The 11,893-nt window shown below is 42.1% G+C and overlaps 1 protein-coding gene across 1 annotated transcript in view; it reads right to left on the reverse strand.

Moving 5' to 3' along the window:
• Positions 1 to 11,893, reverse strand: part of RAB3B (RAB3B, member RAS oncogene family) — a 62,163-nt gene that overhangs the window by 12,667 nt on the left and 37,603 nt on the right. Inside the window, exons 3-4 of the mRNA XM_006768310.2 lie at positions 3,722 to 3,840; positions 1,326 to 1,450 (exon numbers count right to left, since the gene is read on the reverse strand). Coding sequence (XP_006768373.1) covers positions 1,326 to 1,450; positions 3,722 to 3,840 — 244 coding nt within the window. The remainder of the gene's footprint in view (positions 1 to 1,325; positions 1,451 to 3,721; positions 3,841 to 11,893) is intronic.

Genomic DNA, 11,893 nt, shown 5'->3' on the forward strand with positions numbered 1-11,893 from the left:
CTTTCATTCTAGACCAGTGGTTTACAGTTCCTCATGTTGTGGTGACCCCCAACCATAAAATTATTTTCGTTGCTACTTCATAACTGTAATTTTGCTACTGTTATGAATCGTAATGTAATTATATATGTGTTTTCCGATGGTCTTAGGCGACCCCTGTGAAAGGGTCATTCGACCCCCAAAGGGGTCGCGACCCACAGGTTGAGAACCGCTGCTCTAAGGCGATCTTACATTAAAGCCCAATACAGAAAAGAAAAGAAAAAGTTGCTATTTTAAGCAAGTATTGGCAGGGGTCCTCCTGTAGGGCCACTGAGACAAACCTAAGGCACCTGGGTCTCAAGGGAACACAAGAATCAAGATACTTTAACCTTGGAAAAAGCCAGGGCATTACTGAGCTGCATACTTAAAGCCACACTGTTTCCTCCCTTCAAACAATGACTTTTGTTGTGAAACATGTTTTGGTGAGGAAGGGTCAGTTTACATTGGGAGAAAGTGTAAGACACAACCTGTGATGTTCCATGCTATGGTTACTGTGGAGTTGTTTGATATGGAGGACATTATCACAGCCGCATAGAGAGTCTGCTCTACAGTTGCCAATGAAGAGCAGCGCTTCTCTGGAATAATAGGTTTGTTTTTAATTTAAGAACCATCTCTGAACCATGTAACTGATTATGTTTCCTTCTTTGCAATGGTTGCTAGGAAGCTCAAAGCCAATATTTTGGCCCAACTCTTGCTTATCCCCAAGAATTTACAATATACATACTTATCTCACTGCAGGCTTCCTCTTATTTACCTCCTACCCTTGCTTTTTCTTTGCTCCAATGTTCTCACTTATTTAGATTTTTTTTTAATGTACTATGATGAATTTTATAAAACACCTTAAATCTTTTGTGAAAGGAGCTGGTGAAAAAGTGTTCATAATTTTAAGTTTTACTTATATATTCAATGTAACAAAATATATGCATATAATCATAAATTACCTAACATAAAGCTATATATGTTCATCACATAAATATAAAACAATACATAGAGCACATCTATAATAATAAAAGCATAATATGCTAATTAGATCAGACGTCCTACTGGATGTCCTTCCAGACAAAGCTGCAGCAGACGGGGGCTGTGACAGAGGCCCCGGGCGGTGGTGGTGGCCACGGGCAGGGGCTGTGGTGGCGGTGGCGGGCCGGGGCTGGGGCCAAGGCCCTTGCACAAATTTCGTGCATCAGGCCTCTATTATGTATGTATTTCACAACCTCCCCAATGTCACATTTCCATGCACACACACACACACACACACAAACATGAACACACATGTGTTGTGTACGTACCAAGCTGCTCTGCGAGGAGCCGGCCCTTTTCAGCGGGAACAACCCTTTCTTCCTCCATGTCACACTTGTTTCCCACCAGGATAACCTGTGCATTGTCCCAGGAGTAGGTCTTGATCTGAGTAGCCCTAAAGAGCGACAGATAGAGGACCGACCATGTTAATGACACACACACCCCAGGCTGAAAAGGGCTCTGTGAAGCTTGAAGAAACCGATTCCCTTCCATGGGAATAGCAACACCCAAGTTACTATTAATTAATTCAACTGAGGACAGAGACATACCTGCCCCAACTAGCTGTCACAGATGCTGATCCCTGAGCCCAGGTTGCAAACTTTACCTAGCTCTTTGGAGCCCTCTTCTAATGCATTTGCCCACCCCTCTTCTCAGCAGGCAGAGAGCTCTTTCTAAACCAGGGGTGGGCAAACTTTTTGACTCGAGGGCCACAATGGGTTCTTAAACTGGACCGGAGGGCCTGAACGAAAGCATGGATGGAGTGTTTGTGTGAACTAATATAAATTCAAAGTAAACATCATTACATAAAAGGGTACGGTCTTTTTTATTTTAGTTTTATTCATTTCAAACGGGCCGGATCCGGCCCGCGGGCTGTAGTTTGCCCACGACTGTGGTGTGAAGCCATCTATCTGACCATATCCTTTCTTAAAAGTTTTCTCTCCCCCACTACCCATGCAATGAAGTCTAGATCCCTGTCAGGCGTTAAAGACCATTCACCTCCCATCTCTCCAGCCTCATCACTCTTCCTCCCACTTTACAAACCTTCTCACCCATTCCGCCCCCCAAATGCTTTTCCATGGCTTGTGCCTTTGCCTGTCCTGGGAGTCCCTTCCCCACACTAACTTGTCTCAAAGGCCCAAGGTTTCCTGTTGGGAGCCTTCCCCAGGGCCAGCTAGCCTTCCCTCCTCCCCTGTGATTCATAAACCTTACATCATGATTATTTGCAGAAACCAAAATGTCAGCAGTGCTTTCTTTTATGTACAATGATTATGAAACTTTTTAAAAATAGTTTTATGTACTTTTCAAATTTTGAAAGTATGTTTTACTTCTATAATTAGAAACAACATTTTGAAAGAGGGGATAAAATAGGACCCTTATATTGTGGAGACATCTTTTTGTGGGGATGGGCCTAACTCTGTCCCCAACCAACCAACCAACCAGGTAGAAATGATTACTTCCCCTTTCGTTGCCCTTCACATTCACTGTGGCTACTGTTACATTTGCCTGAATGTATCTGTCCTTCCTTGAGGGCAGGGACAGGCTTATTCATCTTTGGGGTGCCAGTCCCCTGCAAAGAGCACAGACCAAGAGAAGTTGACAGTGAATGTCTGATGAATGAGTAAGTCAGAAAATGGTTAATCCTGAAGCAGATCTAAAATTATGACCCTACCCTGACACTGACCCTAATTCTAATTCAATCCTAACTACAAACTGGATCCATCACTGACCCTGCTGCTCCCAAAGCTGATCCCACCACCAAACTTTTCTTTCAGGGTGAGAAGTCTTTCCCACAAAGGATGGAATTCACTCAGCCATCACTTCTGGGCCAACAAAGAGCCAGCACTGCTGCCCTGTGCCCAGCCTGCTCAGCTTCTCTGATTCTGAAGAGCCACAGCACAGATGTCCCACCTTCCCCCATCCTCATCCTTCCCATGGACGGGGCATCAGGTCCTGGCCCCTCCCTCCAACCTGTCTTTACCCCCATGCACCCTTCTCGGTGTGAGTTATGCTCCAGGAAGAACGATGTAAGTTGCTCAGAGGTTGTACCACTGGGGAGATGGGCTGATTTCCATCGTGAGTAGAGTCTTTATCAACTTGGATTGAATTGGATGTGCTCTTGGACCCCTAGCCCTGCTCAGGATTAACTTGATAGGGAAGCAGTATGTGGATTCACTCACTACTGTGCCCACAATGATCTTTCTAAAACATTCATCTGAACCTTTGGTTCCAAACTTGTTACCCCAGCATGCAAAATCCTTCATGATCTCTGCTCTTTCTGTCCTCGCACTTACCTTCTGCCTTTGCATATCTGTATTTTTAATCTAGAACATTCTTATCCGTTCACCCTTCTGGCTAACTTCTGCTCATCTTACAACTTGCAGCATATGTCAGCAACTCTAGGACACTTCCCCTGACTCCCCAAGCTGGGTCAGAGCCCTCCACTGGGTTCCCACAGCCCCGGCGATTCTCTTCAGTCTGTCCAATGTTATTTTCATTGCCTGTTTACTGATCTCATCTGTGAATTCCTTGAGGACAGGAGCCAATCTAATTCACCCAGATTTCTCTAGCCCATAGCACAAGGCCTAAACCACACTTTAGGTTTTCTTGAACAGGTTGATGAATGAATGAATGAATGAGTGAGTGAATGAATGAATGAATCTCATACCAATCTTGCACAGCATTGAAAGACTCCTCATTGGTGATATCATACATCAGAATGAAGCCCATGGCCCCACGGTAATAGGCTGTGGTAATGGTCCGGTACCGCTCCTGCCCCGCTGTGTCCTAGGTGGGAAAAGAAAGAGTCAGCGTCCTAGAAAGTTTGCTTTTGTTCCTAAAAAGTCCCCAGAACAATTAACTAATAAGAGTACCTATTACGTGTCTTGTATTATATTTGCTGAATAGAATCAAATGATATTTAAATCCTCGTAGAAATTAATTAGAATATAATTAAAATCCCAACAGAAAAATGAGCAAGGGGAATGAACAATTCATAGAAGAAATGTAAATTAATATTTATTGTACAAGGTTTTAACCATCCTGGCCAGTGTTGCTAACTGGTTAGAATGTCAGCTTGCACACAGAGGGGTCATGAGTTCATTTCCTGGTCAAGGGCATATACCAGGGTTGCAGTTTGCTCCCCACCCTCGAGTCGGGATATATGTGGGGGGCAATTAGTTGATATGTCTTTTTCACATCGATGTCTCTCTCTCTCTCTCTCCTTCCCTCCCTTTCACTCTCTTGCCTTCTACTCTCTGAAAAGCAATGGAAGAAATATCCTCAGGTGAGGATTTTTTAAAAAGGTTTTAGCCATAGGCGGCAAAATACTAGACATATGTCATAGGAAAATCTTTACCGATACAGCTCATAGGACAATGGAAACTAAGGAGAAAATAAACAAATGGACTACATCAAAATAAAAAGCTTCTGCACAGCAAAAGAGACCATCAACAAAACAACAAGAAAGCCCACTGCGTGGGAGAACATATTTGCCAATGTTATCTCTGATAAGGGTTTAATCTCCAACACTTACAGGGAACTCATACAACTTAACAAAAGGAAGATAAACAATCCAATCAAAAAATGGGCAAAGGACCTAAATAGACACCACCTCTATGTTCATACCAGTGCAATTTACAATAGCTAACATTTGGAAACAGCCTAAGTGCCCATCAGCAGATGAGTGGGTTAAAAAACTGCAGTACACCTATGCAATGGAATACTATTCTGCTGTTAAAAAGAAAGAACTCCTACCATTTGCAACAGCATGAATGGACCTAGAGAGCATTATGCTAAGCGAAATAAGCCAGTCAGAGAAAGGTAAATATCACATGATCTCACTCATTTGTGGATTATAATGAACAACATAAACTGATGAACAAAAACAGATCTAGAGACAAAGAAGCATCGATCAGATGCTCAAACCGCATATAAGCGTAAGTGATGGACACAGACAATAGGGGGTGAGGTTGAGGGCAAGAGTAGGGGGATGAGGGGACAATGGGGGGATACAGACACATTTGTAATACCGTAATCAATAAAAAAAATTTTTTAAAAGATGTACAAAAGGGGCAAACCTCAAAAAAAAAAATAGAGCCAGAAGCATTGAACAGACCATCCAACCTAAGAGGGAAGGAAGGGTTGTTGGGCGGGCAAGAAATCAACAAAAGGACTTGTATGCATGCATATGAGCATAACCAATGGACATGACAGTAGTGGGGTGAGGGCTTGTGCTGGTGGTGGGAGCGGTCAGGGAGAGGTCAATGGGGGGATAAGAAGACTTATGTAATTCTTTAAACAATAAAGAATTTAAATTTTTAAAAAGTGTTAAAAATGATTTTTACCTTATTTTTAATTATAATTCCCATTATAGATGAGGATATAGTGAGAAGTTTCAACCTCACACCTGCTCATGGGAGTGGAACTTGGTTCAATCTTTTTGGAAATCACCTTGAAAGTCTCAAGAGCATTAAAAATATCTGTACTCTTTGACCCAGAATTTCTTCTCCTAAAAACTTTTCCTACAAAATTGGAAAATCAAATACCTAATCACAAAAATGTTTTTTACCACTTTATTTAGACAGTGAAAAAGTATCATCAAACTATATATTCAACAATAGGAGAATGGTTCAACTATAAGATTTTTATATATGTTTATTTTTGTAAGACAATTTAATGACCTGGGACAATGCGTGTGATATGATATCCGTTTTGTAAGTATATCTGCAGAGAAGAAAACTGGAAAGAAATACATCAAAAATGAATGTACAGAGACAAGAATTACTAGAACTTTATTTTTCTTCATGTAATTTTATTGTTACAATAAGCATGTACTATTCTTATATAAGGAGAAATACACATTTTTACTAAAAACAATTACTAAGACAATTATTTATCTCAAGCATCTCACAGTCCAGTTGGAAATGTCACTGGAGCACAATAGATTGCTTCACAAATGTCCACCCGGTGCACGTGAGGGGCCAGCCAATCTTCTGTTTCCTTACAGTTTTAGAATGTGTGATGCTAGGGCATGAATAAAACATTTCCTCCATATTGGCTCATTTAAATTTTATCAAACCCTTGTGAGGTAGGTGTTATTAGTATTTCCATAGTATAGCTGAGAATATAAAAAAAGCAAACTGGTGACAAAAGCTATGCCTTAAATCCAGGATTTACGATTCCAAATCCAATGCACATTCCACTACCCCTCAATCAATGAAAGATTCACTCACAAGCACTTCCTGAACACCATCTATAATAATAATGGGAACAATCATAATTATAGCATGCCATTATTTGTACAGATGTTACACCTGTTATCTACACATTTTAGAAAAACCCTGTATTATTACTCCATTTTCCAGAGCGATTTGCCCACTAAATGTCAGAATTGGGATTCAAAACAAATCTGTCTGACTCCTTGTTGGAGTACTCACTCGTTGAATCCTACTCCACTATGCCAACTGTTGGGTCCAAGTCCCTCTGCCAGGGACTGGACCTCCTTGGATGTGGGGCATGAGAAGACAGAGAAGACATGAGAAGTCGTGGGTATGTAAGAGAGGCTTTATTGCAGTCCAAGTAGCCATTGCTACTACGGAGCCATTAGATAAAGCAATTCTTGCTAATGCAGTAGCAAACACAGGAGCCATCCTAGGAAAACAGTCAGCACCTACTGGTCTGTAACACGTCTTCCCCACAACGCAACCCCCAGAATAGGAGCTATACAGGAGCCAGCCACACTGGCTGGTTCTTAACATACAGTACTTTATACTAACTTAGACAAGAGAGGCTTCTTGCCAAATAGTGACCTCACTATTTGGGTTATAGAAGGGCATGCCTGTGCAGTGTCTGCATTCTTGCTTTTGCACCTGTGTATGGTACATTAGCCTTGAACACCCTGATTAGTATTCCCACGCTCAGAGTGGCCTTGAACATCCAGCATAAGCTGACTGATTAGGGTTGCCACACTCCTACACATAATACAGTATACTGCTTTGGCCATGAACTATACTTCGTGTGACATAAAAATGGAATAAGCACCCAGCAGGTGTGGCTGAGTGGTTGAGCATTGACCTATGAACCAGGAGATCACAGTTTGATTCCCAGTCCTGGCTGTGAGCTCGATCCCTAGTAGAGGGCATGCAGGAGACAGCCGATCAATGATTCTCTCTCATCATTGAAGTTTCTATCTCTATCTCCCTCTTCCTTCCTCTCTGAAATCAATAAAAATATATTTTAAAAAATGGAATAAGCTCCATCCCTGCCCTCAGGAAGCCTCAGTAAAAGTGTAGAGGTTACAAAGACCAAATCAAACTGGTAATTAGTACTGTGTGGCACTCTGTGATGTAGAGAATGGACTAGAGGGAGAAGAAGTAGAAGCAGAAAGGCTGGTTAGAAGAACTTTGAAGTGGTTCAGCTGAGACCTGGTCAGGATTTGAACTAGAGTGGTAGCAATGGCGATGGAGTAGAACCAGATTCAAGAGGTATTTAAGAGGGCCCTGGCCAGGTAGGTAGCTCAGTTGGTTGTATAGCAGATACGAAGGACACATATGTAATACGTTAATAAATAAATTTTAAAAAAAGAAAATGTATGAGGCAAATTAGTCAAGGTGGACTTGTGGTGGTTTTCGGTGGTTATGGAAGGCTTGTCAACAGAGATAGTGTTCAGTTAAGACAGATTGGGTTATTCGGTAACAAGCAAGCACAAACCTCAGCAGCTTAAACAACAAGCTTTTCTTTTTCACTGTTGTTACATATCCACTCAGGTTTGGCTGGGTGCTCTGCTTTTTGTCATCCTTATTCAAGGATAAAGACTGACAGAGCAGCTACCAGAGGAAAAGAAAGTATATGGCTCACGTGTTGGCTTTTAAAACTTGCACTTTTCCCATTTCACTGGCCGAAGCAAGTCACATGCCAGCAGCCAAGAAAGTGCAATCCTATAATATGCCCAGGAGGGGAACTGGAAATGTGATAGACAGCATAATGACTCCCACAGGTGAATCTGTACTGAGCCCAAAAGCATTGCCTGGAGATACTTATTTGTCAATAGAAGGAGGACAACAGGGACTTTTCTAAAGAATTTTTCAAGCAGGTAAAAAATTTTCCAAGCAGAGAAGTGAAGGAGAGGTATTTTTTAAAAATCTTTATTGTTGAAAGAATTACCTATGTCCCCTTTTTTCTCCCATTGACTCCTTCTAGCCTGCCCTCACCCCCCAACCCCAGGCCTTCACCCCTCTATTGTCTGTGTCCATGAGTTATGCATATATACATACAAGTTCTCTGGTTGATCTCTTCCCACCCACCCAGCCGCCCCTGCCTTCCCTGAGATTCTACAGTCTGTTTCATGCTTCTGGCAGAAAAAAGTTCTTGTCAGTGAGTACTCTAAAAGAACTTCAGGAACGGTGGGCAATACGAAATGGGTAAGTGATGAAGCTAGAAAGAGCTTTGAATGGTGTGCTATGGGGTTTGGACGTCACCTTTTGAGGCATGGGATTAACATGATTATATCTAAATTTTAGAAAGGCCACTCTGGCTGTGATGTGGAGAATGGAGTGAAGGGAGAAGACCGGGGAAGCAGAAAGGCTGGTTAGAAGATCTTTGCAGCAGTTCAGGTGAGACCTGATCAGGATTTGAACTAGAGTGGTAGCAATGGGATGGAGTAGAACCAGATTCAAGAGATATTTAAGAGGGCCCTGGCCAGGTAGGTGGCTCAGTTGGTTAGAGTGTTGTCCCAATATACCAAGGTTGTGGGTTCAATCCCTGGTCAGGCACATACAAGAATGAACCAATGAATGCATAAATAAGTGGAACAATAAGTTGATGTTTCTCTCCCTCCCTCTTTCTTTCTAAAACTCAATAACTTTTTAAAAAGGAGGTACTTAAGAGGTGAATTACAGGGCATGGTGACAGATTGGATATGAAAATTAGATATGAAGAGATGAGAAATCAAAGATAACAATGATGTTTCTGGCAGGGCTCAGAGAAATATTCACAGTTCGCCATATCTACATAAAAGCTCTGTGTGTGGACCTATGAAACAGTGCAGTCGTATTTGATCCACCTTTCCCATGCCCTTGCCTCTGCTTCCAGAGCTCCTCAGCGAACTACCGATGAGACTCCTCCCACAGATAGGCAGGGTCAGACCCTAAATCTTGTCTTCTAGGGTTTAGAATTAAGCCACTCTTCCATCCAGACTGGTGATCTAGTGGCCCAGGCAGGATTTCTGAGCAACCACACTGCCACCAGGTCTTAACTCTTCTGTGTTATACTGTTTCTCTGTGAGAGTTTCTAGTCCCCCATCTCTGCCTGGAGCCTGGCCCTGTGTCCCAGCTCTTTGACAGAAGAGTCCTGTCACCAACTGATGCCCCATTAGTTTAAAATCCTGGCATACAATACTAAATAGGCTTGGACATGGAATCAGTTTCATCTCTGTAGTCCTAGTAGTGCCTGGCACAGAGCAGGGCACACAGTAGGGATTCAACCACCGCTGTTAAACAAAAAGCCCATATAGTTTTGATGTTAAGAGCATGGTTTCTGGAATTAGACTTCTGGGTATGAATTCCTGTTTTACCACTTACCAACTGTGATTATGGAAGGCAGTCTCTAAAATGGCTTCCAGCTCGGCTCTCATGGCTCTGTGGTTGAGCATCGACCCATGAACCATGGCTTCCAGTGATCATGATCTCCAGGTATTCATGCTCTTATGTAATCCCCTCCTTGGGAAATTTACCTTTTGGGGCCTTAATTTCTTTTTCTATAAAAATGGGAATAATAGCAATACCTTGCTTCATAAAGTTATTATGGAGATTAAGAAAGTTATTTTATCTAAAATGCCCGGAACATTTCCTAGTACATAGTAAATACCTGATGCGCATCAGTTATTATTTTGGTACTTCCAGAGTCAGCCTCAAGAGCAGGTCCCCAGGGTATGCCCAGCAGGAGTGGATGAGACCCATACCATATGTCACTTCCATCTCATTGAACCTGCAGAAAGCTGTTGTAGCTAGAGTCTCACACAAAGTTTCCCTCAAAGCGTAGAAAATGACCAGAGAGAAAGGGAATGAATGAGTGTAAGAGTTGAGCAGGTCTTGGCCTAACTCCCACTCTGCCATTCACCACCTGTGTGATTTTGGACAGCTTGGTTTTTTTCATCTCTCTAATTCTCAGCTTCCTCACATCTTGACTGGACATAATAATATCTACTTTGTAGAGTGTTTCAGATCATTGTTGTTTTTATCTCTCTCCCTCGCCCTTCCTTTCAGAAATCAATTAAATATAAATATGTTAATATTTATATAAATAAGAGCAGGTCCCCAGGGTATGCCCAGCAGGAGTGGATGAGACTCATACCATATGTCACTTCCATCTCATTCAACCTGCCGAAAGCTGTTGCAGCTAGTCTCACACAAAGTTTCCCTCAAAGCGTAGAAAATGACCAGAGAGAAAGGGAATGAATGAGTGTAAGAGTTGAGCAGGTCTTGGCCTAACTCCCACTCTGCCATTCACCACCTATGTGATTTTGGACAGCTTGGTTTTTTCATCTCTCTAATTCTCAGCTTCCTCACATCTTGACTGGACATAATAATATCTACTTTGTAGAGTGTTTCAATGAAATAAGATGATTTTTTAAAGTATCTAGCTCATAATAGGAATTCAAACATGGGAATTTATCATTTTCATTATTATTGAATTTTTCTAAGCCTTAATTCTAAGCCTTAATTTCCTCATCGGTGAAGTGGTGATAATAAGACCAACCTTGAAGTGGTTGTGTAAGGATGAGAGATAACGTATTGGTAGAGCCTGGCAGAGTGCCAGGCACACAGTAGATTCTCACTAAAGCTCATAGTAGCTGCTGCTATTACTGTTGACATTGTTGTTATTATTTTACTAAAAGATAAACAAGATGGGAAACAACAATCCTGCCTCACAGCCCTGTGCTCTAAGAAAAGTAGCCCCTAAATCACCCTCCCTCTCTTTTATTTTTAAAAATCATTTTTGATGAACATTGATTCCCTTTCCACTGGTGAGAGTCAGAAATAGAACCAGAGAGGAGACAGGAAGGAGAAAGTGGCATGACTCACTGGCTACTTGAGGAAAGAGACCATGTCATCAAGAGCAATCAATTTACTTCTAAGAAACAGACATTCATTGAGCTCTTCATATGGGCAGAGCATAAGCCAGAGAGAGGACACCAGGGTGAGCAAGCCACTGCTCTGGCCTCCAGCAACCCCATCAATGTGGCAGAGGGAAGGGAGCTAACATCAACTGAACACCTATTATGTGCCAGGCTCTTTGATACATGTTTTACATAGGAGATCTCATTTATTTGTAGTGACAAAATACAACTATAAAACTGCTAGTTGAGCATTGTTATATGCCAGGCACTTGTTTTATTTAACTTTTTAAATCTTCACCCGAGGATATGTTTATTGGAAGAAGAAGAGAGAGAGAGAGAGAAGAGAGAGAGAGAGAGAGAGAGAGAGAGAGGCATTGATGTGAGAGAGAAACATTGATTGGTTGCCTTCGCTCTTTATCCCAACTACAGATTAAACACACAAAAAACCTAGGTATGTGCTCTGATCAGGAATCATACCCACAATCTTTTGGTATATGGACAATGCTCTAACCCAGTGGTCACCAAACTGCGGCCCCTTGAGTGTGGCTCTTCCACAAAATACCACATGCGGGCGTGCACGTACAGTGGGATTGAAACTTCGTGGCCACACTCAAGGGACCAAAGAGCTGAATGTGGCTCGTGAACCACAGTTTTGCCGACCACTGCTCTAACCAACTGAGCCACCCAGCCAGGGCGAGCCCCCATTTTATATATAAATTAACC

Source organism: Myotis davidii, unplaced genomic scaffold, assembly GCF_000327345.1.
Source record: "Myotis davidii unplaced genomic scaffold, ASM32734v1 scaffold79, whole genome shotgun sequence".
In the NCBI taxonomy this organism is placed as follows: Eukaryota; Metazoa; Chordata; class Mammalia; order Chiroptera; family Vespertilionidae; genus Myotis; species Myotis davidii.